Genomic DNA, 27,813 nt, shown 5'->3' on the forward strand with positions numbered 1-27,813 from the left:
CCCCTACAGGGCCTCTGGTGTTGTAATGACAAGTGATTTTTCCTCTGAGAAACGCCCTGCCCAGCCCCTCAAATAGTGTGTAATTTACATATCCAGAAAATGGGGCTGTTCCAAGTCAGAGGCAAATAAAAACAGAGTTTGCAAACTCTCAGAGGTCAATGAGAGCATAGCGTGCGAGTGTTTGTGATTCAGAATTGCTTCCTCTTCTGCTATATACTTTTATTGCACAACTTCTAGTCACGCAGAAGCAAATCTGCCTTTTAAAAGGGGTTGTGACAAGACTGAGGCAGCCAACAAGATGGCTGAGAAAAAGACAAGTCTTGTGGAAATAATAGAGCACCTTTTTGCTACGCTTCAAGTGGAGGAGAATGAGGAGCTGCTGTTTACTTACAGAGGAGTGCTGTATCCAAAACTTTGTAGTCCTGAGACCTTTGAAGCATTGGAAGCCATGGAAGCTAGGAAGGACGATAGGCTGATTGTTGCTTATCCAAAATGCGGTGAGTATCCATCTTTTAATGGCATTAAAGGGGAATGGATTTGGTTAGCAATTGCTATCTGACCACATACGATTTATATGTTTATTTTCCCCATGTAATCTGGATTTACAGTTTCCATGTTTCGTTGTGCTTTTTATAAATGGTAAATGAGGATTTTGACTCCACAATGAATAACCTGTTGTGTGGAAGTGCCTTCTATTAAAGTTTGAACAAGGAAACCAGTGTTTATTTGATACCCAAAATGAACTGAAATGGGTCCCAGGTGAATACATTTTGGGGTGCCTGGATTCCCTCTTTCCTCAGTGGCTGAGCACCCCACGACAGCCATGAGCAGCGACTCAAGGCCCTCTTTTATGTGGAGAGGAGATGTGTGCCACATAAGTCCTTGGCTCCAACCCATCCTCCATGTGGCTCAGTGAGGCCTCTGAAATGGAAAAGATAATCTCTTCCAAAGCCAAGCAGCATGTTACCAACAGCAGGTAGGGGGGAGGCTGTGGGAAGGCTTGGCTGGGGCCAAGTGGGGAGGAAGCTGTCTCACATAAGAAGAGGGAATAAAAGAGTGCAGTCTCCAGGGCCAGCCAAGGGGCTTGCATGGTGGCGACAGCCATTTAATCTGGATTTATCATTTCCATGTTTTGTTGTGCTTATCAGAAATGGTAAATGGGGATTTTGGATGCCGTTGAAAACCTGCATGCATGAGCACCTGCGTCCACAATGAATAAGCTGTCATGTGGAAGTACCTTCTGTTGCAGTTAGAGCAAACAAACCTGTGTTCCTTTTTTAATCAGGGGGATTCACTTTTGAAGGGGCAACTGGAGTATTGGTGAGGGTTTTCTTTGTTGGCCCTTTGTTGGAGAAGCAGCTCTTACTTTCTCAAATACCTGGGCCCCCTTTTCACCTTCTTTTACTTCCTTTTATCTGCTGGTATTTTCTTTCTGTCTCCCTCTCACATTCTTTTGTACTTTGTTCACTTTCTTCCACCTTGTGCCACCTTGTCTGCCATTTTAATTCACTCCTCTGTGACTCTAGTTCCCGCCTAATGTCAACCTTCCTGAAAACAAACAGGATTCATGGAAAAGGTTCCTCACCCTTAGAATCTAATGTAAATGACAAGTGCTCTTTCTTGCCCCTTTGTTGGATGAAACATGAAGAAGCTCCTCGGATTCTCCCACAAAGAAGCTTTCATTCCAAAAGAATTGTTTCCCTTCACTTTCAAAGTCTTGACCCTTTACAGTTTGTTTACAGCTTGCATGATGGCGACAGCTTTGTCGTGACTTACTTGTGTCACCTTGTGACCCACCTGCAGGACCCAACGCACTGGTTGAAGACCTACGATTTAAGCCGACTGCCATATATGAACATGACTGCATTTGATTGTGCAGCTTATGCTCTTGTGATTCATATATGTCTCATTTGCTTTTATGTTGCAGGTACTAACTGGGTGCTCCAAATGGTAAATGACATGGTAGCCGCAATCCCAAGTTACAAGGACTTACCACCACTGGAAAACCTACAAATGCTTGAATTTGGACTGCCCACAAAAGTTCAGGTAGTGTAAAGGGGGGAGGGAGAGAAGTGAATACCTAGAATCAAAGAATTGTACAACTTGAAGAGACCCAAATGGTCATTTATTCCAAACCCCTTTGTTTAGTTTGTTATTCTTTTTCTGTCAATATGTAACTCAAAGTTGTTGTTGTTTTTCAATTATAAAGCTCAATAAAAAAGAAGGGGGAAAACAACCCCTCTAGATCCTGAAACAACAACAAAGTTAACATTCCTCTAATTCTTATTCTAGGACATGGACAAGCAGCCTTCTCCACGTATTTTTTCTACACATTTACATTATGATAATATTCCCAAATCTTTTTTTGAGAATAAGGTGAAGGTAAGTGACTAGCTTCACTACTATTATGATTGCCTAATACTCTAACAGCATTTAATCACAACACTGAGTACTTAATATAGGTATCTTAATTTGACAGATCTTGTCATATTGTCAAAGCAAATTCTACATCAGTTGGCCTAAATCCAGGCTAACAGAGCATTCCAACCCTCCCTCGGACTGGGCTGAATATTTGTGTGAGGACTGAGCAGAGTTGTTCCACTGCGCGGCTCTCCTGGCTGGTTTGGATTGCTCTCTCCTGCTTTGGCTTAGTTACTCATGACTAAACCCATTGATTTCAATGGGACCTGGGTACAACTAAATCTGGACCCACTGCATTCTTTGCATAGCTGGAGGCAAAGGTGCTCCTTTATCTGTAATCTCTGTGTGAGGTAAGGGACCTTTGAAACTGTTCTCTTCACATGCGGGTCTGATGAGCCAAGGCACAGAATTATGTAGACTGTCTCCTTTCCCCCATCTTCTTCCTCAGAATAGATACTCAGTTTTACTTGGGGGAAATTCCAAAGAAGGAACTATGAAGCAAAAGCCATCCCCCAAGTCTCTCCAAGGCAAAGTGTTATTGGAAGCGTTATCTACTTTTGCTAAACTTCCTGCCTTTTGTTGTGGCAGTCTGTTATGTCCCAGAAACACAAGTCTCTCCCCACAACCAGTTTAAGCGAGATGGGCAAGAACAGAGAACATTTTAAGGCACCAGCTTTTTCAACATTTCCATTTCAGTTTGCACTGATATGTTACTTTCAGTACACTATGTCCGCAACCTATATTCTGGGGATCGCACTTAGTGCCAAAATTGCATATACTCAAAATACTTTGGGTTCAATGGTAGTTGGGACTGCTGAAGTCATTTTCCCCAGAGCCCTGCCCTCTTTTAATTTTTTAAAAAATATTTTGCCACTTGCGTAAAGCTAAATGAGCTCAAGTTGCAGGCTTACTGTATATAAATACTGTTGACTTGCAACTTGTCTGCATTTAACTTGTGAAATAACAGCTTTACTTGTATGGTGCCTGGTCAGCATGCAATGACACAAATTAAATGCACAGAAGGCAGAGAGCTCTAAAGCACTAAAGCTCTAAAGCTCTAAAGCACTAAATCTAAAGATTTTAAGCTCTCAGCCTTTCTTATTGGGCTCTGGGAAGGTCTCGCATATGGGCTCCTGGAGGCTCCTGTGAGAAATTGTGGGATCCACGTAGAGTCTGTGTGAGAGACTCCCTTCCAGAGCAAGGCACAGAGCTTAAAAGCTCTGCCTTAGGTAGGGGCCAATGGCCTCCTTGATGTGTCAGCTCCAGAAAGCTGTTTGCACAGGGGAGATTCCAACAAAATCTAATCTCTCTTTCTTTCTTTTTAAATAGATGTTGGTAGTATTTCGAAACCCCAAAGATGCTGCTGTATCCTATTACCATTTTTACAACAAAAACCCTGTTCTTCCAAATGTCAGCTCTTGGGATGATTTTTTTCAAATGTTCATGAGCGGCGAAGGTAGGTTAAAAGTTCTCACATTCTGTATTTCTGAAACTTCCCTCAAAGTATTTGTGTAGAGCTTCTGTTCAGATGAAAGGCAAACAAGTTTCAGATCACTAGGACTCTTGCTTGCAGGGAAAAGCCCAGTCGATATTTCTTTTACTCAGACTTGCATCATCAGTAGCAGTCCTTCAGATAGTGGTGGATAGCCAGACTCATCACTGATGGGTGATATGAATTTAGACATCTTTTCAACACCTGATGATTTGTGTACAGATTTTACATGTCATAAAATGGCTGGTGTTTATCAGTGTTGGGTTAAACAGAATGAATGAAGTGTTGTATTTTCATTGTAGGATATGTGCACCTTTTGCCAGCAACTGATGTCATTTTTGTTTTTTATTTCCCCCCGGCTATGAAATATGCTGTTTGCATTTCATTTCAGTTTGTTGGAAGTCCTACTTTGACCATGCTCTTGCTTGGGACAAACATATGGATGACGAAAATGTCATGATCATCACATTTGAAGAGCTGAAAGAAGTGAGCATTCTTTGAAATTGAGATAATGATTCTGTTGTGCCTTCATTTTCTTAGATGGCCTAATCTAGCTGTATGTGGAAATTAAGACAGGTGTATTGATGGTTGCTGAATTGGTAAAGGGAGAGGCATTGTTTTGCTTTTCTGTTTCTGCTCCCTTTCCTTCCCTCCTCATTGCCTTTAGTTTTCTTTTCCTTAATAAACCTGTAGTTAATAATTCTTTAAAATGCATTCATTTTTGACTGAGGTTTGGAAGTTCTTTCTCATCATGCTGCCAAGTACTTTCTGCTGTGTTTCTGACAGTTTTATATTTTGACTTTTCTTCTGCCACAACTACTTTTGTTAAGTGCGTGAGTATTGTGTGTGTGTTTTGTTTTTTCCCTTTAGCAGGTTTGGATATTTTAAATGTTTTAAAATTAAAAAATAAAGGCAATCCTGCAGTTCATTAAATACTAAGCACACCAATATGCCAGTCTGATTAAGTATTGTGGTGTAAACTCTCTGGGTGTGCTCATTCACAGGCTAAGTTAGTTTATCAGAAGTAATGTTCCAAACTTTTAATCATCTCAAACATTTCTGAGTTAAAAGGAATATAGATGATTGAACATGGCACACTGGAAATGGGGAAAAAAATGGATAGCAGATATTTGTGGGGGGAATGCTTTTCAAGGAATATAAGTTACAGAAACAAATAGAAAGTTATAAATGATGCACCTTTGCTGTGACAATGTTTCTGTGCTTCCTTTCACGCTGCACTTATTTTGCTAATATCAGATGCAGCTTTTTAGGGCAGTAAAGCACATACCTTACATTTATGAATATATTTATTCAGATGTTTAGCCTGCCCCATTCTTGAATCTCAGGGCTGATTCTAACTTAGAAATCTACCTTAGTAGCAATTATATTTATGAAATCATAACTAACTTTACTGTTATTTTCCAGAATCTTCACGAAGGAGTGAAGCGAATAGCTGACTTTTATGAACTACCTCTGTCGGATGAAATGATTAAGTCTGTTGCAGAGAACTCTACCTTCCAAGCAATGAGCAGTAGATCTGAAGAAACACATGGTCGGTTTGCTCCTGTCCTTTTCAGGAAAGGTACTGCAATATTGACTTTATGCCACTAGTTTGCAATGAATTCTGTTTCTTCCAGTAACACAAGCACCCTCTAGTGGTGCCATTTATGGAAAAAACCAAACCTAGGTCAATGCCTAGAAAATAGTTTTGACCCATTTCCTTCTTTCTCTCTCCCATCCCACATATAGAACCAAAGTTCAAAAGAACTAAGAACCCTTATAAAGCCTCTGTAAGACCATTCTCATTTTCTTGCTATCATTAGAACAAGGACATCTTATGGTCCACAATAGTTTACACATGTCATACTTTAAATAGGCAAATTAGTCTGCAAAAGTGGAAGCTACTTGTGCTGTGACATCACAGTTTTCTGCATTCTTTCCTACCAATGATATCCAACTATGTAGAGCAGGCTTCCTCAACCTCGGCCCTCCATATGTTTTGAGACTACAGTTCCCATTATCCCTGACCATTGGTCCTGCTAGCTAGGGATCATGGGAGTTGTAGGCCAAAAACATCTGGAGGGCCGAGGTTGAGGAAGCCTGATGTAGAGTAAGAGGCATAAAAACCATGAGCCCAGGGCAGCTCATGTTTTATTATGTCAATAATCAAACAAGACAGTTAAAACTGTGAATAGTGATCTAAGTGATCTGGGAGCCTGTTTCTTTAACCAGAACCATTTTGACAGGGATAAGCGTCCAGTTTTTTTCAATGGTTTCAGACAACAGAATATTTCCACAGATCAAGGCAAGCTTCTCTACTCTTTCTCGTGTTTGCATTTTTTTTATTGGTGTCAAACTCCCCCCCCCTCAAAAAAAAGAATAGTTTTTTTCACCTGCTGCAAAGATAAGAGACATCTGCAGCAGGCGAGATTATTTGAGAGTTCTACAAGTTTACAATATACTGAAATTATAATTATGTTAAATTCACTTATATAGCTACTAGAAGAGTAGCCAGTGCATTACAAGGAAGTTAGAATGATATCTTAAAATTTTTGCCTTAAAAACATGGCAGCCATCATTGTAAGATAATATATTTCATGGTGTGTGTGTGTGTGTGTGTGTGTGTGTGTGTGTGTGTTTCTTTTAATTCTCAAAAATCTCTTAGGTTTCTCTTGGGAGGAAAAGCTGTGTTTCAATGATGATGATGTTAAAAGAAATAGAACTATTTGAAAAAGAAAACCTTGCAACTGCATGCACACGGACACATATACCCCTCAGATGTTTCTGTCACTCACTCTTCACATCTCCAGACAGCCCATTCAGATGCATGCTAGTAATTCCCTTCCTTGCTTACTCCCAGGAAAGGGTGCATAGGGTTGCAGGGTGAGAAGCATGACAATACACCCATCTGCTTCAACATTCCAAAACCATAAATCTGATCTGTGAACCTCTATATAGGGAGGCATATATAGTGAGATTCATTTTTCATTGTTTCTTTATAGGTGCTGTGGGTGATTGGAAGACTTTGTTCACTGAAGCTCAGAGCCGGGAAATGGATGCAAAATTCGAAGAGTGCTTAGCAGGAACTAAACTGGGTGCAGAGCTAAAATATAACCAATACTGTACATTTTAAACCTTTGGATTTGGAGGTTATTATCTGAAGCCTTTCAATTAAGAATAAAATTATGTTTAAGTGCTAGATACATCTATGCACAGAAAATTTTAAAAAATGCTCTCAGTCTTTTTTGCTTTAAAATCATGTAATCAAATTCCTAACATACTAAATGGGGACAGCATGAAGTTCAACACATATGTGTTATGAAGTATTTCTGGGGCGGTGATCTCTTCTTTAATGACTATGTCCTACTTCAAAAGATATGCTGTACTTGTTTTACCTTCTCAATCGTATTGTGGAGCCAAAACCCACAGTCCCATTTTGGTATACACAGTTTATGCCAACAACACTGACCCACCTTGTTGCAAAGATGACTGAGGTACTCTCTGCAACATGCTTTGTAAGCACCAATAATACTTAACATTTACTTATTTCAACAAAACATCTGTCCTCAAAGACAGTGATCCTAGTCCCACATCTCACAACTGTCTACATTCACGCCATACATTTAAGGCACATGGCTCCCCCAAAGAATCCTGGGAACTATGGTTTACACCTCACCACGCTACATTTCCCAGCACCCTTAACAAACTGCAATTCCCAGGATTATTTGAGGGGGAACCATGTGCTTTAAATGTATGGGCTGGATGTAGAATCACAGGTGCATTTAATTCTCACAGCAACTGGCAAAGGCATAACTCCTGATAGAAGCTTAGCAGGCAGTGCATGAGGGTCCTGGATGTTTGAATGGTCTTCACAGTAACAACAAATGTAGAAAGCTACCATGGCAAAGTATGGCAGGTGTGGGGAATCGTTGACCCTCCAGATGTTGCTCCCACCATCCCTAGCCATTGGCTGTGCTTGCAGCAACATCTGAAAAGACAAACATTCCCCATACCTGAAGTAGGGAAACAAAGGCATTCTGTGCATGCTCAGAGGCACTTCTCTGTATTTCACTCTTTCAAGCTCAGCTCAAAAATGATAAACATGTATTAGTTTTCAGCCTCTAGTAAATCATATCTTAAAGTAAGCCTTGTATCAATCTGGCTTTGCTATTAGCTGACACTGACAGGTTTTTTAACCAATTCTCACTGACCCAGTTACTAGCACAATTACATTCTGGGACTGATTCTTCGAGTTTCCTTTGCAGTTAGACCTAACAGTGCCATTACAATACTGTATATTACAACCCTTCAAGGCTTGTACCAGATACGTATACGTTGCAACCTGAAGCACAGTTCTAACCATGTTTAGTCATCCCATTGACATCATTGGGTCTTACTCCCAGGTTAGGACTGTGGCTTGAGTTGTTCAACCTCTACTGATACATGACGATCATTGTTCATGGTCTTGGGTATGAATTTGAAGGCACATGAAATAGCGACATTATGGAAACTGAGACGTGGGACCGGCGAATGTCAGAACAGGAGATCATCTGGGAACCCCAGGTGCAGTTTTTTGTCCCCCCCTGCTCAGTGTCTGCTGTCCTGGGCTCCTTTGGGAGGAAGGGCAGGGTATAAATCAAACAAATAATAACAATTCACATTAGTCGAGCCTTGGAATTGAGGCATGGGTCTGCTCAATGCCAGATTAAGCCACCTGACACCCTAGGCGTGGAAGACAGCTAGGATCCCTAATGCCATTACTCAAGCCAGTTTCGGCAAAACATTCATCCATTCATTTCTATGCCGCTGTATAATTCTAAGAAGAAGAAGAGATCTCCAAGAGGTTTACAGCCCACATCAAACCACCAAAGAAAGCAATGCAAAATAAAACATTGCAGAGGAAAGTCAAGTTATAAAGCATGCATTCAAAGCAACATAATTAAACGAAGACATCACCACAACCGTTGCAAAAATAACACTTTATGAAAGGGATTCAGATAAAGTTGGATTACGAATGATTCAGTCAGGTATGCCCCCCCGCCTCCCCGATGCCTCTGAACCAGAACCCCTTTTGAGGCGCAGTTATAAAAACAACCGAGGGGGGGGGAGGGAACTCTCCTAGCGACCAGGCTGGGCGGTGAGGAGACCAGGCCGGAAGTTCCAAAGCCGACACGTTCCCGGTACCGCCAGCGGCGCGTTTCAGTTTCGATTCTCGGCGGTGGCCGCCGGTGCCGGGGAAGGAGCGGATCCCGCTTGCTGCGGGGCGGTTGCTGCAGGGAAACGAAAGCGGAGCAGCAGCGCTTCCCGCAGACGGACGAGTCTCCCGCTCGGAAGCAGTCTTCTGCAGAGGGGGCTCCGCCGCTTTTGGCCCGGACTTGTCCCAAGGAGGAAGCAGCTGCCCACCGACCACCCAGGGGCGCCGGTGAGTACGCCGAGGTGGTCCTGACCCCGCTGACGGGAGGCGTCCAAAAGTCGGCGCCCCGGGGCGCGGGAGGAATCCCACCCGATTCCTACTCGTGCCAGCCTGCTTAGTTCCAGCTGGGCTCCTTCCGAGGACGTGGGCAGGTGGCCGCCTTGCAGGGGCGCGCCGAGAGGAGGGTTCCTTGCCCGGGCAGAAAGGTCCATTGCCTTTTCGCTGCCAGGGAGGGCGAGAGGCACTTCTGGAAGGTTCCTTGCCAAATACTTTTCACGGCCTCGCCCCTTGACTTGGGCAGGAAGGGAGAAGGGCGCGCCGCTGTGCCCCAGGGCAGGCGCTCCTCCTGTGAAGAGCATTGCGGCCGCTTTGGCCAGCCTGGGTCCAGGGGACGGCGCGGGTGACCCTGCTTGGCTTTCCCCCTGGAAGTTTGTTTTGGCCACAGCGTCACCAGTGACAGGGTGCTGTGCTCCTTATCATTTGGTTCACGATGTCCCAGGTCACAGAAAAGCAGTCAGCGTTTGAGTTAATCTGAACGCTTAGGCTGGATCGATAGAATTGTCGAGTTGGACGGGGCCACGACGGTCATCTAGTCCAACCCCCATGCAATGCAAGAATCCTTTTGCCCAACGTGGGGCTTGAACCTACCATCCTGAGATTCAGAGTCTCACGCTCTACTGGCTGAGCTATGCCTGTGGCTGCTCAGTAATAAGGAAAGGGAAGGTTGAAAATTGCCTATTGAGAAGGTTGTAATAGAATTTTTCTTCTTGGCATCTAAGGTCTTCTCTGCATTCTTCCCATAGAGCTGCTGACAAGCTTTCTGATAGGGGAAAGGGGAGAGTGTTGTAGGGGGTCCTGTGATGTTATGCTTAGAGGGAGCAGAGAGAGCCACTCTCCTGCCCCTTTTGGCCCCACCACACGGAGTGGCAGATTGGCGCTAGTCTGGGCGGTGGTGGAACAAAGGAAGTGTTAGAGAGTTGCTGTTCATTTCTTTTCTTGGGGAAATGCCTTTGCTTCCACTCCCAGTTTCCCAGTTGGAACGCTTCTGAGCAGCTTCCAGTTCTACAATTCTTTGATTCCACGATTCTGTGTTTGTGTTGGGCCTCCTGGGGAAGTGGTGGTGGAAACCGCTGTTGTGTACCACCAGTGCCATGGTGTGAATGGGGGGTATTTCCCACAGTCTCTTTCCCAAAGTGCTCAGGTTTTCCCCCTGGTTTCTGTACTTATAACATAAGGGGGGTGGGGAGTGTTGTTAATAATGCAGTGTTCCTTCGAATTTATTTCAGTTTCCTAGCCTGTACCAAAATGGCAGACAACCAAGCTGTTCCAAGAATGTACATGGCGAAACTTAACGAGTATTGTCAGAGAAGACGTTTACGATTGGACTATAAGGATCTTGGTTTCAATGGCCCATCTCATAATCCTGTGTAAGTGGATGAAGAATGTTGGGAAGTGGGGACAGGGAGGAGTGAGGAAATTCACACTTCCCTCCAGATGTGTTTTATGCAAAAAGTAAACAGGGCAGGAATATTGGTATGGCAACTAAATTTTGGATAGCCTTTCCCCCACACCTATGTAAAGTCCTGCCCAGTTTACTTGTGTACAACTGAAACACTTCCTTAATCGTCCCAGTTTCTTGGTCCACTAAGATTTTCCAACTCCAGAGAGAAAGCATAACATAGGACCAGGCTTCGCCTACCCCCAAGACCTGACATTGCCTTTTGTTTCTTATTCCAATTATAAGGGTGGGAGAAAGTAGTGCATTTTCTGTGTTGTTTTGCTTCGTTTTCCCTCTCTTGCAGATAGGTTAGCAAACTATCCTTAGAAGCTGCACTGTTGAACCCTCCTACTCTCCAGACAGCTGCTTGAAACAGCATCTAATTTAGTAGGATGGCTTACTGTGGCTCTCCAGATGTTTTTGGACCCTGGCTCCCAAGGCAGCATGGCTGATTGTCAGGGATGATGGGCGTTGTACTCTAAAACATATAGAGGGTACATGGTTGGTGAATGGAGCCTTATAGGACAAAAAAGGGAAGCTAGCATTAGGCACACTTTACAAATAATAGGAATGAGAGATTTACAGGAGCAAACTATCCAGATATTTCCCATTTCTGTTTATCCAGCATACAAGATTTAAAGCATAAAATTCAATCTGCAAGCATATTTTGCAAACTGCGGGCTTTTAACTCTCTCTTTTTCATTGCAGATTCACTGTAGCAGTTGAAATAGATGGAAGGCAGTATAGCCAAGCAACAGGTAAAAGCAAGAAGGAGGCAAAAGATCGTGCAGCGTTCTTAGCTTGGGAGTCCATAGAAAGAGAACTGCCAGTAAGTAGACCATAAAGGATACATGTCAAGACATACAAATAATCTAGAAAACAGAAAAGAGCCTTTGATCTTGAGGTATACTAAAAAAAAAACCAATCTTGTACAGTGGTACCTCGGGTTACATACGCTTCAGATTACAGACTCCACTAACCCAGAAATATTACCTTGGGTTAAGAACTTTGCTGGTACCAGGTCAGAAGTAGGAATGACACGCACCTATCTTGTATCAGGTCTAGCCTTCTGGCCTTTGCCTTGTATGCGTATTGTTATTGCCATGTAACATTGCTAAATAAGAACAGTATTTTGTGAGGCCTGCTGCCAACTTAGAACATGAAACCCAAGGTAAGTACAGACCTCCCCATACCATGTAATAAGGAGGAATTCAGTGAGAAACCTCTCACTGTTCAAGCAAACTGACTTATACATATTGTTTACAGGCAGATCCTGTTTTAAGACCAGAGCAGCCGCTGCCTCCTCTGCCATCACCACAATATCCTGTTTTAAGACCACAGCAGCCGCTGCCTCCTCTGTCATCGCGACTATCTCAGTCGCCTGAGCCTGCTGCAAATCTGGCACAACCAGCTTCTTCACTTAACTATCTTGCCTTGCTCAATGAATATTCATCGAGAAACAAAGTGGTGGTTCAATATGTTGTGGTTTCTAAATCTGGCCTGGATCACATGCCAATGTAAGTTGTCATTAATAATAGATTTTTTTGTTGACTACTACTCTTGGTAACTTTTTTTGGTTGAACCTAAAGCTCTTAGTGATTTGTAGATAATAGTAGATGTCTTTTTGTGGTATTTGGGTGCCAGCTCATACTGAGGTTTTTTTAACTCTGGCTTTTGGGAATGGTCTGTGACATTTAGTAATTTCACCACTACTATGGCTACTACTGGGATGTGGGTGGCGCTGTGGTCTAATCCACTGAGCCTCTTGTGCTTGCCGATCAGAAGGTTGGCAGTTCGAATCCGCATGACGGGGTGAGCTCCCGTTGCTCTGTCCCAGCTCCTGCCAACCTAGCAGTTCGAAAGCACACCAGTGTGAGTAGATAAATAGGTATTGCTGTGAAGAGAAGGTAAACGGTGTTTCCGTGCGCTCTGGCTTCCGTCACAGTGTCCCATTGCACCAGAATCGGTTTAGTCATGCTGGCCACATGACCTGGAAAGCTGTCTGTGGACAAACACCCGCTCCCTTGGCCTGAAAAACGAGATGAGTGCCGCACCCCATAGTCACCTTTGACTGGATTTAACTGCCCAGGGGTTCTTTACCTTTATCTCACTACTATCACTACTATTATTATTGATTAAAATTATATACTGCCCGTCATTTATCTACCACTTTGGGATACCCTGACCTAAATAAAATAAAATGTAGGAAAATGATATGTGAGACAGGTGGCAGTGAGTTTGTAGTTTTCTATAGCGAAAGAAAGGCTTGAGGTCCCGATGCAAGGCTTTTTATTTCCCTCCACTTCCCACATGCCCTCAAAATGGAGGACCCTTCAGAGATTTTTTGAGCTTGTTCAGGGTGAAGAGAAAATGGAAGGGCCACTATGCCTGTGTGGACTCTGCTCTGGTCATCCAATTTCTGACTCTTGACTATATGCTCACTTTTGTAACAAAAAGTTTTGCTTGAGGTCATTAGAACTTTGTATGGAGAATGGGTTCCTGCCCAAGGTCTATAGGATTGCTGCCACCTCTACAACAGTGTATGCTAACTTATTTCCACCCTCCCGTCTGTTATGCCTTCTAGTTTTCACTGTGTCTGTAAAATTGATGATAAAGATTTTGGTGAGGGAACAGGAAATAATAAACAAACGGCAAAACGGAATGCAGCCAAGCAAGCGTATGAAAAGTTGAATGACCAAGCAACTTCAAGGGTATGTATTCCATATTAGAGGAAAACAACAGACTGTGTTTTTCATGTGTGACACTTTAATGTATTTTTAATCTTTATTGGAAGCAGCCCAGAGTGGTTGGGGAAACCCAGCCAGATGGGTGGGGTACAAATAAATTATTATTATTATTATTATTATTATTATTATTATTATTATGTTTAATTGTCAGTGTAGCCATTTTCTTTGCAGGAAGTGGGCGTGTCCTATGAATAGTTTTGCCTGCTCTCACCAGCCCCTGCCAGCAATGTGATACTTGTTGGGGTTGATGAGAATCATAGAATTGTAGAGTTGGAAGCTACCATGAGGGTCATGTAGTTCAACCCCTGCATCTTTTGCCTGATGTGAGGGTTGAACCCATGACCCTGGGATTAGGGTCTACTGACTGAGAGTTATAGTCCAAAACATCTGGAGTGCACTGGGTTGGCCAAGGCTGGTTTAATCCCTTTCATTTTGTTGCCATTGTTACTTTTTGTTGCAGTAGATTTTTTTAAATTCACGGTTAAGGTATAATTCAGAATTGTTTTTCAGGCAGAAAGAAGTGCTTCCCTTCCAAATAGTTCTACAAATAGTTCTAGAAATCCATTACACAGTAATTCCCAAGAATCATCACCAGAGGCATCTGGGACGTAAGTTAAACATTTAATGGTGTCTCTTTAAAGTACTCTTATTCTAATGTTTTGTTGTTGATTTAATAGCGATGCTGTACAATATAGCATTCCATAATGAGCAAAAGGGACACTTGCGTATAACATAGCCTTGTAAATGGAGAGGAAGGTGTGATTGGTAGCAGTTGAAACAGTGCTTTATTAATGGTAGTATCACAGCTGTGGCCCTCCTTCCCACGGGAGGTTAGATTGTCCTCTTATTTATTTTGCCAACTTCTAATGTATTTTAATCTTGCCTGTATGTAGATCTATTATTTCAAGCCTTGTGGCCCTATCTAGGCCTTAAAAGCAGTACGTAAGTGGGCTTTTAAAAACAAAATAAAAACAGAAAGTTAACAACATTCATCAACTGCAACAATCCCTAGCAAAGCTTTAGTCCTGTGCGTGCCTTCCTTTGCTCCCCACAACTAAGAGAAGGACTTTGCTAGTGTTTAATTTGGGGTTCACAAAACCCCTTCTGCATGTTACATATAATCAAAGATCACAATTTAAAACCAACTCTGGTTAGTTAAAACAAGCCAGCTTCAAGACCCATGGGTTGAAGTCTGCTTCTTCTGAAACAGAACAGAGTTTCTGAGAGACTGAAAGGAAAAGTGTTTGGCTTTGAGATAGGAGAGGCCATTGGGGCTTGGTTTGGAATGATTCTAGCTTATTCTAGCTTGTGTATGTAGCACCAGACCATGGTCTAGTGTGTGAACTGGGCTGCTCTTTCACTTTATACAGTAGTTAAAAGTTCTTCAAATGGATTTTAAACCTGCCTAATCTTTTGAGTAGTTCGCTTTTTGGAAGTATGTTGCATCTGAAAATACTTAAACAAGCTTAGAAAAACCTGTTCGTTATACACTTCAGTTAAAGTTGTTATCCCTTCTTGAAAGGGATTAAATTCAGGAGTTGCCCTTTTTAAAAAATAAAATCATAGCAAGCAGCAAAATAATCCTCTGTGCAAAAATAGAAATCTCTTGGAGAATAAAACAGTGTTGCAGCACAGGAACCTCTGGAAGATAACAATTGCTGAAAAAGTAACATCTTAAATGAAATTATTGAAATGTACAGGCAAACCAAATTGTTTTTGTATAATATGTCATATACAGTGGTACCTCTGGTTACGTACTTAATTCATTCCGGAGGTCCGTTCTTAACCTCGTGGCCGCTCGATTTCTGTTCTCATCCTGAAGCAAAGTTCTTAATCCGAGGTAATATTTCTGGATTAGTGGAGTCTGTAACCTGAAGCGTATGTAACCTGAAGCGTATGTAACCCGAAGTACCACTGTATTGATATTGCATGGAAATCTGAAAGACAGGCAGTATGCTCATCAGCCTTAAGAATAATGGAAATTATGAAAACCAATCTGCTGAAAATGATTTTTTCCTTGATCCATCCCTGTAAAGTGAATGCTCTCCTCATCCTCTCTATGGTTTTCCCCAACAGGATATGTGGAAATGAAGGAAAATAATTAATTAACTTTATAACCCTTCTATTAAATAGAAGCTTAAACGGTATTGAAGTGTATTTGAGAACCATTGAGAATTGGTTTTACGTTATCAATTATTCCTTACTTAAATCGTTTTTGTTCCTTTCTTCCTTTGGTTATAAATTAAAACCAAAAGGAAGGAAAACACTGAAAGAATTCAAAACTGCTGTTTGAAAACTTGAATTTCAGGTCTGCTGAAGAGGCTGTGGACCTTGCTTCCAACAAATCGGATAGTATAGTTTTTCTGAGCTCCGGTATATATTCAAAGTAAGGAACAATTTCAATGGCAATTTAAAAGTGGAGAAACAAATGGTGCTTGAGGAGAGAGTCTGCAGACTTTATCTAGTCTACAGTTTCTGTCATCTTTTTGGAAGGATTAGGACAGGGGTAGGCAACCTAAGGCCCAGAGACTGGATGCGGCCCAGTCACCTTCTAAATCCGGCCCGCGGACAGTCCAGGAATCAGCATGCATCTCTGGGTTATTTGTGGGGCCTGCCTGGTGTTTTTACATGAGTAGAATGTGTGTTTTTATTTAAAATGCATCTCTGGGTTATTTGTGGGGCATAGGAATTTGTTCATTCTCCCCCCTCCCCCCCAAATATAGTCCAGCCCACCAAATGGTCTGAGGGGCGGTGGACTGGCCCACGGCTGAAAAAGGTTGCTGACCCCTGGATTAGGAGGAGCATAAGGAAAGTGTGTGTCCAGGCAAACAAGTTCCTGTAGTTCAAGGATACATTCCAGCCTAGGCAAAAGAACTGGGGGAGGATGTGGAGCAGAGCTAGTGAGGGATGTCATCTGGAGAGGGGCCCAAGGGCCAGCTAGTGAGGCCCACACTAGTATACAAACAGACATCTCTTGACATTTATGGCACCTGAAGTGGATTTCTGCTTGATCAAGATTAGGAAAGACCTGAGTTATTTGCATGACCTGGAGCAGGCATGGGGATCAAATGCACCCCTCCAGGCCTCTTGGAAATCTCCTCAGGCCACATCCCACATTGGCCCAACTTCACGCCCCCAAGTGTTTCTGCCTGGCTGGAATACATCATTGAACTCTGGTGATGCCTTGCGCTAGCCTGGATGCAGGATACAGAGGTGCATGTATGTGGATAGAAACCATCTTCCTGTACCAAGGTAACATTTGCATTCCTTGATCTGCCAACTCTTGCCTCTGGCGCTGCCCACCGTGGGCATGTGGCCCTCCAAAGGTTGCCCAGTAGGAAATGCGGCCCTCAGACGGAAAAGCAGTCCCCACTCCTAAGGCAGAGGAGATAGTGAATGTGGAAGAGCAAGTGTTTTCCAAAAACGTGAACTAGAAACATAACCTAGGAGAGTCTGGGCACAACTGAGGCCTTAATGAAATGCTTTTTTAATGCTAAGTTACACTGTGGTGTTTTTCATATGCTTTGTCTTGCTTGCATCGTTGAGCAGGCTTAAGTAAATATGCTACGCTCACAGGGATCATAATGGGCATGCTTTCTGGTTTTGATACAAGAAATGTGCCTATATTTTATTTGGTGGACCGTTTTTATACTTTACCAAAACAAAAAAACTGAACTACCTCCCCACCCTAAACTTCAGTTCAAGATAGCCCTCCATAAATGGCAGATAATGCTGACATTCTTTTCAAATATTTCTGTAGTGGTACAGATCGGGATTCCAGTTGTAACCATGTAGCTGACAAACTTGCTAATCGGTTTGGTGCCATACAGCTCAATGAAGCTTCTCCATCCTCTCTGGTATGAAAACTTAATTTCTATTGCCATGACAGTATTAACTATTGCTCTTGTTTGTGTGCGCTAAAATATTAATCCTGCTATAATTTCTTATAGGTCAGTACTGAATTGAAATACATTGGTCAGGCTGATGTAATTTTAAGGATACTGCCTTTCTGCCAAATGGCTCCTAGGGTGGTACACCAAGGAAATAGACAGAAGGAAAACTGGCAGGCAACAGTGATGAGCAGGGGATGGGCTCATTCCATTCCACTGGAATATCAGAATATGCCTTATAATGAGTTAGAGCAGTGGTCCATCTTGCTCAGTGCTGTAACACATTGACTGGCAGCAACCCTCTAGGGTTTCAGATGGGATGTTCCCAGTCTAACCTGGAGGTGGAATCTGGGACCTTCTACATGCCAAGTCCTACCTGGAGGTGGAATCTGGGACCTTCCACATGCCAAGCAAGATGCTCTGCCACTCAGCTACAGCCCTTCCCCAATTTCAGGTTTCTGGCCCTCAAGAGTAGTCTGTTCGGTTCCATTTTGTGTGAAATTTTTAAAAGAAGAACACAAAAAAGTGTATTTCAATGGTCTGCCTTTATTCACACTTTTAATGTAAAACACACAGTTTTTTCAATGCCATTGCACCCATTTCCCTCTAAAATAGCATTTTCTACACATCTTTTGCATAAAATAGGTATTTTTGTGTGCAGTCTTTGTACACTGAAACTTCATCGCAAAGTGTGAAGAAGTGTGTAATCCAAATGGATGTTTTGTTCCAGTCAAATTCAGGTGCATCAGGTCAAGTCAGTCCATTACAAGAAATGGATCAAATCAACTTCTACATCCCTGGCTAAGGGGCAAAGTGCAGAAGCTATAAAGCAGCTAGTCACATGGGGTTGATTTTCCTGGGTTGTTTAACTCCTCAGATCTGGGAAGTTTGAGTTGAGGTCTGTGGAGCTCCAACCAGTGGGAGCTTCCTCCTAACCAGGACCTTGTATGGTTCAGGAAACAGGAAAAATTTCCTTGACCTGCAGTGGTCCTGTTTTTGAACTCTGATGCCTGACAATAACTGCATTCTGATTTTGAGTGGTGTTTTTGAGTTTTAAGCATTTGGCACTGTGGTAGAACTTCAACATTAATTGTTTCTTCTTGATTTTTCCATAGGCAAGTCCCAAAGGTTCTGCTGTGAGACCTAAAAAGTATGTATTCATCTTTTGAAATGGATGCCCTTCATTCAATTGATTTATCGGTTAGTTAGGGGAAATGATTTAACATCTTAAAGTAAATGGGTACTTACAGATGTTCTTGTGTTTACTGCTCAAGTGTTACAAAGTTTCATTTCCAATTTTTTTTCTTTCCTAAGAAGAGAGACACCATTGGCACCGAAATTTTCAAAGCTGAATCGAAAGCAAAGCAAGTACACCATCAATGAAAAGTAAGGGTAGCCTTCAAAAGTGCTGCTGATTTTTTTTTTTTTAAATAAGTTTCACCTTTTATACCTTTGAAATTTGAATTGAATTGAGACTACGTGGAAAGATGGTTTGTGAAGTACTGACAAAAATGCAACTAGTCGTGTTCATGTTAGTGGTAGCTGGTGATTTTAACACACACATTGGTCCCTGTCCAAGTACACACAGACCTTTCCATTTGCTGTCATGAAAAGGTCTGATCAAATTACAACAGCTGATCTCCTTTAACAAGCTGGTAGTTTAATTGAGTGGCTGTTTTCTGTGTGTGAGCTATGTTGGTGTGTGTTGTTTTTAATATTGTGTGTTAGGTTTTTTTTTTTTACTATTGATTATTGATAGCTGCTGTCAGGGAACTGCCATCAGCTCAGAGGCGAGAGATGGAAGGGCAGTTGTGTTATAGAGAGCCTCCAAAGATCTTGCGAAGGAGTTCCTTTTCTGGAGAGGAGGAAAGCCCCAGCTCCAGTGGAGAAGAGGGGCAAGGACCAGAGGATGCTAGGGAGAGCCTTAACACCGAGCCTGAGCAAACCGGAGAGGCGGGAAGCACGCCCTTGCCAGCGCCCATTCTGCTCAGTAGTCTTCGGCACAGGGAGGGGTAGAAAAGGCTGGGGGTGACGCGGCTTTTATGCTGGGGGAGGTACAAAGACCGACCACTCCCGGATTCTGCTAGCGATTGAGCCAGCCATGAACTTACGACGCTCTTCACTATAAATAGTTTGCACCAAGAATAAAGCCTGGAAAAGACAGGTCGGAGTCTTGCCTGGTTACTCTCGAGCAACCACAGCAGCATCTGATAGCTGCCTTGTGCATTCCATGAATGACAGCAAATATACCCACTTCTAGTCTGCTTGGATACCTTGGCTGCTGCCTTTATTTCATCATTAAATTAATGATTGTTGCGGCTATATTGCCATTGTAACACTTTTCAAGGATTTTGACATTTAACACTAAGACTTGCCTTCATTTTTGGAACCAGGTTTCTAGACGAATTTGAAGATATACAGAAAATTAAATCTGGTGGATATGGAACCGTTTTCAAGGCAAAACATTTAGTTGATGGTCGATTATTAGCAGTCAAACGAGTCAAACTTCTTGTGTAAGTTGCCTTGTGTTTGCTTATTATTTTATTTAAGCTAATTTAAGCTTTAACAATTTGTGCTGTTTTCCACATGTGAAATTATTTTAGTTCTAATTTTAGAGGAATTACGGGGCACTGTAAGTCAAAGTTTAAAAGAGTTAGGCTCAACAGTGGCTCAGTTGCTAATGCAGGAGTAGTCCATGTAGTGCCATCATCCCTGGATGACCAGGGCTGATGGGAGTTGAAGTCCATCAACCACTGTGCTAATGCATGAACAAGTGACTGGGTTAAGGACATGCCATTTGCCTTTCTGTTCCTGGGCTCTATGTTGTAACGAGAATAACTATGGTTGCATCCAACTAAATTCTATTCAGAATCGACCTAAGCATTCCAAATCAGAAGCCCTTTTTAAAAAAGTGGTCTAAAAATAATCCTCTTTACAGTACAGGCCACTCTCAACTTAAGCTGGGGTTACGTACTGGGTACAGCATGTAGAACCAAAATCACATATAGTCAAAATACCGTATTTTTTGCTCTATAAGACTCACTTTTTCCCTCCTAAAAAGTGAGGGGAAATGTGTGTGCATCTTATGGAGTGAATGCAGGCTGCGCAGCTATCCCAGAAGCCAGAACAGCAAGAGGGATCGCTGCTTTCTCTGAGCAGCGATCCCTCTTGTTGTTCTGGCTTCTGAGATTCAGAATATTTTTTTTCTTGTTTTCCTCCTCCAAAAATTAGGTTCGTCTTACGGTCTGGTGCATCTTATAGAGCGAAAAATACGGTACATTGGGTCCAATGGCGGGTGGACCATTGCCAAAGTCTTTTTTGCCTCCCCCTTTTATTTTTTATTTTAATTTGTCACACACATAACTTTGAATGGGTACAGATTAAATGCATGTAAGTTGTGAGTTACCTGTTCACATATTTAGGGTTTGTTTTGCATACATTTTTAACAATACTCTTTTCCCCTTCTGACCCCCTTCCCCCACCCCAAACCAGAGGAGAAGAAAAATCAAAAAAGGAAGTACAAGTCTTAGCAAAGCTTGAGCATGAATATATTGTTCGATATTATAATTGTTGGATTGGGAAAGATAATATCCCATCGCCAGAGGATAGTGACCTGAGGTAATTCCACTGTGTAATTAGAATCTCTCTAAGGTGCCATGTATTCTTGTTTTTTGTGTAAACCAGGGGTGGATAAGATTTTGGCTTTATTGGCCAGATCAGCTTTGTGACATCCCATGTTGATAGTTGGGTTCTCTTGCCCACCTGTCAGAATCACTTGCATAGGGTTCAGAAGTGCCTGAGAGTCAACTGGCTGTCAGGCCTGTGCTTAGCACTCAAAAGACCTAGCAAAAGGCTGGCAACTCGCTTTCTCCTCCTCCACCCCCTCCCACTAGCTGACGTTTATTATTTTTTGTGGGTGATCATTTTTATTGAGTTCCTATTCTAAATTTTGTGTTGTTAATGTTATTGCCCTAAGACCCTTGGACAAATTAAAGACATAAATAATAAACTAAGCATTTTGGCAGTGGCTTCACTTTAGGAACTGGCATCTTTTTATTTATTTTATTTATCACTATATTTTGCTTGTCAGTTCACTGCCTAACTCTAAGAACAGTTGTAGCTGTAGGTAAATTCTCTTGGTCCCAGAATCATTTCCCATAAATAAATATGATGGTGCTAGGATCCAACTCTCTCACTAGAGACCTCAGTGGCTAGGCGTACATTTTACCAGCTAAACAATAATAATAAAAAAACTTGCACTGAGTTTTAGCAAACATGAAAAACTTAAAACAAATCCTTATTTCATGATGAATAGTCTTTAGAGACTATAATGTAACTTATGTAGAAAACTATTTTTAGAAATATTTTTCCTTCAAAAGCATTTTATTTTAAAAATCCGATTTAATTTTTTTAAAAAATCCAATTTAAATTTTTAAAAAAACTTTGATTTTTAGCCTCCCTGCTTTGCTGCCTCCATTGCATCCTCATTGTGCCATCCAGCATAGATTTTCCAGGTAGTGCAGGGCCTGTTATAGTCTAGCCCAAAGGAGGTGGCAAAACTGATGGTAGCTGTCTCTGACTTTGCAAAGTGTTTTGAGGATAAAATCGCTTGCACACCCCACCCCACCCGGGATCATGACTGCTGTTACAGCAGATGAATCTAAAGGGTTACAGAGCACTGTTTAGTCTTGTTGTGTTGGATGAGTTAGTAAACCTTGAGGATGTGAACAAGGTGCTTGGATCAGTCATCTGTTTTATTTTTTGCAGGGTGGAAGCTGACTGCCTTTTCATAGTGATGGAATATTGTGAAAAGGGGACACTTAAAGACTGGATTAGTAAGGAACGTGCAAAGGAAAGCTATCATGAAGATGCCAAAATTAAATTCCAGCAAATAGTGGAAGGGGTCGCATATATTCATTCTCAAAACTTAATTCATCGAGATCTCAAGGTATGCAGATGAGACGATTACAATATCAGGTGTGAATGATAAAAAGTAAAATATGAACTATTTCATTCCTTTATTTCTCATAAATGGCAAATGGTAAGAAAAACCTCAGGAGAAATTTTTGGCATAGCATCAGTTTTTGGTTCCTCTTCTTCAATTGTCATCCAGTATTGTTAGGTTGGGTATATGAAGGCTTCTCAGTATTGCAAGTGGCATGAATTCCACATGGAGGTAATTTCAGACCAACACTTCTTCATAACATCATTACTTTTAGATCAATACTACCTCATCTCTTGCTGTGGCAAGGTATTTTAAAGCTGACCCACTTGTTTTATTTGCTCTCCTGCTAATAATTCAATTGATGTATTTAATTTTATTTTAATATTTCAGTTGTATTGGGGGTGGGCTTAATCTGGAACGTTTTCATTTGGAGGGGAACTTGAAAGGCACAGCAGATTCTTTAAAAAAGCAAATAAGAAGCTGAGGTGGTTCAGACACTGCAGGATAACTGTTGAGTAGACCATGATGACTCACCCAGAGTTTAATGACTTTTACATCTGAATATTTTGTTTTTTTGTTTCTCTCTCCCCTCCCCCCCAGCCAATAAATATATTAATGTCTAGAGACAATAAAATAAAAATTGGTGATTTTGGGCTGGTAACCACAGGTGTAGATGACCATTCAGTACAGCGAACAGAAAAGAGGGGAACACTACTATACATGGCTCCTGAACAGGTAATACTTTTAATATTGGATCCATGCATTTGCAATGGCACTTTTCTCCAAGGGCAGTTGTAAATTTGTTCTGCGTACACAAGTGCACACTCATAGTGACCATCATCATCATCATCACCCCCACGAAAAATGCTTATGCCCCTGTGGAGATGGCAGTACCGAATCGGTGGTGCATGCCCTTCTGGCTTACCCTCTTTATAAAGACACGAGGAATGAGATTATCACCCCTCTTTTATTGTCTATTCCGGGGTGCCCAACCACTGCCACAGTGTCCTTTCTCTTGGCAGATCAAGATGAGCAGGTGACAGCAAAGGTTGCAAGGTTTTTAGCTGGGGCAATCAGAATAAGACCCACTATTTGACTACTGATTCAAAACCCTAAAATGTATTTTATATAATTGACTTTTTATTTCTATTCTTTTTATATCGTATTTATATCGTATTTATTGCTATGGCCGATGGCTGACAGAAATAAAGATTCATTCATTCATCACCACCATCACCACCCCATTATTACAACAACAACTCCTCTAAGTTAGGTTAGACTGAGAGGGAATGGCCGTCTCCAAGTCATTCTGCTAGCTTAATGACTGAGTGGAGAATTGGGAAAGAACCAACTGCCTTGATCCTGTAGTTAGTTTTCAGGGAAAAAATGTCAAAATGTGCTTTGAAGTGCATAAGGCCTATATGCTTAAGCTCTATGAAAAGTTCCTGTTAGAGCATGTTCTTATGACCTAATGTGTTCATGTTTGCATTGTTCACAGGTGGGGAACAAATACGGAAAGGAAGTGGATATCTTTCCGTTAGGATTAATTTTATTCGAAATGCTTTACACATTCCAAACTTATCATGAGAAACATGAGGTAAATCTGAAAAGTTTTGTTAGCAGCACATATTTTTTCTCAGAAATGTATAGAAAATATGTATGCACAACCAGGGCTCCAAACAGTTGAGTGGGTGAAAGGGGCAGGACAGAAGGATGAAGGGGCATGTTCAGGTGTCTATGCATTCTTGCTAATGGACAGTGGTCTAGAAAAGCTGACCTCTTGGCGCTCCTTCCTTCATAGTCTGGGGAATAGCAGCAGAGTTGTTAGGGGGACAGGGGAAGTTGCTGGGGAGAACAACCAACTGGCCGCTGCCTCCTCCATCCACTTACCACAGAGCACACAGGATGCAGGTTTGTTGCCTTAGATGCTGGCAGTTGTTTTGCGTGATACAAATGCAGCTTGTATAAATGGTACATCTCCATTCTAGGTCGCCAGAAAGTTGCTTTGCTCTTGTCTTTCTTGCTCCTGCTCTGTCACTCCCTCTCACAGATACACACCATGAGAGAGCAGGCCAGATAGAGCTTGTTGTGCAGGGAGATGAAAGGCATGGGTTTCAGATGCATTGCCTCCCCCTTCCCAATTTGAGACCAAGAATCTCCACTACACCCCAGCCCATAAAGCATAATGGTTTTTAGCAAGCAAATTATATTTTTAAAAACCTGTATCTGAAAAGTATTATGTTTAAGGTTACTGCTTTCTAAAGAAACCCAAAACTTTTCAGGAATTGCCACCAACTGGCCTGCTCAAGGAAAGGTTTGCTTCTATAAATTCAAGGAGGCTGCTTCTGAGGCGTGTGCCTTTTTGCAAAAGGAACCTCAATCCAAATTTATTACCAGCCTTTCCTCCTGTTGAGGAATGGGAAATGCAAACCAGCCATTCACCCCTTCCTTCAAACAGTTCCTTAAGCAATGTTGTTTTACTAAATTGGAAAATGGAATGGAGACATAGAACATTGAAAGTCTGCAAGTGCTCCAACTGTTATAAAGGTAAAGGTAAAGGTACCCCTGCCCGTACGGGCCAGTCTTGACAGACTCTGGGGTTGTGCGCCCATCTCACTTAAGAGGCCAGGGGCCAGCGTTGTCCGGAGACACTTCCGGGTCACGTGGCCAGCGTGACATCGCTGCTCTGGCCAGAGCCAGAGCCAGAGCCAGAGCCGCACACGGAAATGCTGTTTACCTTCCCGCTGGTAAGCGGTCCCTATTTATCTACTTGCACCCGGAGGTGCTTTCGAACTGCTAGGTTGGCAGGCGCTGGGACCGAGCAGCGGGAGCGCACCCCACCGCAGGGATTCGAACCGCCGACCTTTCGATCGGCAAGCCCTAGGCGCTGAGGCTTTAACCCACAGCGCCACCTGCGTCCCTCTCCAGCTGTTATAGAGTCCTGCTAATGTTTCTCATTCTGCTCCCAAATGTTTTTTTGAAAATGAAAATGAAAAATATCCCATTTGCAGACTTTGTTGTAATCATTAACTCTCCCTTCAGGCATTTTTCTCACTTGATTTATGAATTTGATGAAGGGGCAATGGCAGGCTCTGCCCCTCCCTTTTCATGTGTCCTTTGAATGCCTGAATGAAGCCCCTATGAGTACACATGAGGGCCCTCCAATAAATGTGTGGCATGAAAGAGTTCTTCATGTTTGTTTGTTTGTTTATTGAAGACAGGCTCCCTCAAACTCGACCCCCCATATGTTTTGAGACTACAATTCCCATCATCCCAGACCACTGGTCCTGCTAGCTAGGGATCATGCGAGTTGTAGGCCAAAAACATCTGGAGGGCCGAGTTTGAGGAAGCCTAATTTAAAGGATGTTTATGTCTTCGGACACCAAACAGGGGTTTTCCCCCCAGGGCTCTTAACTCATTAGGAAGTTCCTTAACTGTTTCAGTATTCCAGATGTCTTGAACCCCAACTGAATCATGAGTTGCTTCCTTCATGTATCACTGCTACAAAGTTTTATCAAACTGCCTTGAAACTTGGGGCATTGTGTGTTTGTAGGGAGAACAGGGTAATGAAATGCAGAACCTTCAGATAAAGTGGTACCTCGGGTTAAGAACTTAATTCGTCTGGAGGTCCGTTCTTAACCTGAAACGGTTCTTAACCTGAAGCACCACTTTAGCTAATGGGGCCTCCTGCTGCCGCCGCGCTGCCGGAGCATGATTTCTGTTCTCATCCTGAAGCAAAGTTCTTAACCCGAGGTACTATTTCTGGGTTAGTGGAGTCTGTAACCTGAAGCGTATGTAACCTGAGGTACCACTGTACTTTGCAGTAAGTGCTGTGAGTCCCTGTTGCTGAAAGAACCCAGGCTTCATTTTGAAGAGAGTCTTTTATCCTTTTGGCATATCCCAAACGGGTATCAGTGATATTACTACCCGATATTGGATGTTCCATTCCATGCAAGAAGAATGAAGTGTGTATGCACACTCAACTCCTGTTCCTTTATCCCATGTACAAATGTGGAAGGAATTCAGTTTTCCATGTTTGGGAACTTGGGCAGCTGTTTGTGTCAAAATGGCAGCTTTGAACTTGGCCAGTGAAAATTGCATCACACGAGGTATTCTTAAGTGACACTGTGTATTATTTTTCAGATATTCGAGAACATAAAGAAAGGCAAATTTCCAGAACTGTTAACAAAGGAGTTTCCAGAAGAGGTATACTGTGGCAAAGCATTTTTTATAGGTTGTCTTTTCCATGCTTGTTGTAATTTAAAATAAAAAACAATCTCTCCTTTGTTTGCAGGTATCTCTAATTAAGAAACTGCTTTCAGAAGTGCCATCTGACAGACCATCGGCACCTGCCATTTTGCATATTTTAAAGAAAAGGCAGTATAGCTCACACACTTGTTAACTAATACCTGTCCAAACACAACTGCAGAATTTTGGTCTAAAGGTAGTGGTTCCTTTTGCTGTTGCTAATATTGAAAATCTCGTCTGAATCAAAACCTGGAAATTTAACTCTGGATTGCCTCTTGCTATATGTTCTGCTGTGGCCTTTGAGGGGAGCTGCAGGGTGCTGTTGTGGAGGCAAAATTTCTCTGAAGCCAGAACTAGACACCTGTGCCTTGTATGTGTGGTTGTCTTTAAAAACTGTCCTGCTTTCTCATGGGAGGCTCAGCCTCAGTGGCTGGAAGCCCATTTTATAAGCTGTGACAGATATGGTCATTCCTGGACTGAGAGAACTTGACCACAGTGGTTCAGGCATTGGTGACTTCAAGATTAGATTACTGCAAGGTTAGATTACTGCAGTGCACTCCTTGAACTTGATTCGCAATATGCTGTTAGTGCACAATGCCATTGCATGATTGCTAGCAGGAAGAGATCCTCTGCATAGAACAGCTTTGCTCAAAAAACTGCACTGGCTGTCCATTTACTACCAGGCCAGGTTGAAGGTGTTAGTACAGTGGTGCCTCGCAAGACGAAATTAATCCGTTCCGCGAGTCTCTTCGTCTAGCGGTTTTTTCGTCTTGCGAAGCAAGCCCATTGACGGTTTAGTGGATTAGCGCTATTAGCGGCTTAGCGGCTTTTAGCGGCTTAGCGGATCAGCTGATAAGCGGCTTAGTGGCTTAGAAAAAGGGGGGGGAGGGAAAAAAACCTGCAGGAACTCGCAAGACATTTTCGTCTTGCGAAGCAAGCCCATAGGGAAATTCGTTTTGCAAAGCGCCTCCAAAATGGAAAACCCTTTCGTCTAGCGGGTTTTCCGTCTTGCGAGGTGTTCGTCTTGCGGGGCACCACTGTATTAGGGTTAAGAACCACCTTTCAAGAATGCTCCAATCTACATTAACCCGCACTGTTACAGGTGCCACATAATACTTAGAAGACATAAATCTTTACGGCGGAAGCACCTTCATTTTGA

At 42.4% G+C, this 27,813-nt stretch overlaps 1 protein-coding gene across 1 annotated transcript; it reads left to right on the forward strand.

Moving 5' to 3' along the window:
- LOC307213422 (interferon-induced, double-stranded RNA-activated protein kinase-like) lies at nt 1-27,377 on the forward strand. Its single transcript, XM_079971293.1, has 24 exons — nt 1-497; nt 1,928-2,046; nt 2,293-2,382; nt 3,751-3,877; nt 4,305-4,399; nt 5,339-5,495; nt 6,916-7,044; nt 9,059-9,335; nt 10,613-10,753; nt 11,533-11,653; nt 12,091-12,341; nt 13,409-13,535; nt 14,082-14,179; nt 15,880-15,957; nt 17,332-17,428; nt 18,577-18,611; nt 18,776-18,847; nt 19,855-19,974; nt 20,954-21,079; nt 22,229-22,409; nt 23,007-23,141; nt 23,905-24,003; nt 26,550-26,612; nt 26,701-27,377. The coding sequence occupies exons 1-24, from the start codon at nt 299-301 to the stop codon at nt 26,806-26,808; spliced, it is 3,045 nt and encodes a 1,014-aa protein (XP_079827419.1). The 5' UTR covers nt 1-298; the 3' UTR covers nt 26,809-27,377.
- Nucleotides 27,378-27,813: the final 436 nt, after the last annotated feature.

The sequence above is a fragment of the Podarcis cretensis genome, assembly GCF_951804945.1.
Source record: "Podarcis cretensis genome assembly, chromosome: 3".
Classification (NCBI taxonomy): Eukaryota; Metazoa; Chordata; class Lepidosauria; order Squamata; family Lacertidae; genus Podarcis; species Podarcis cretensis.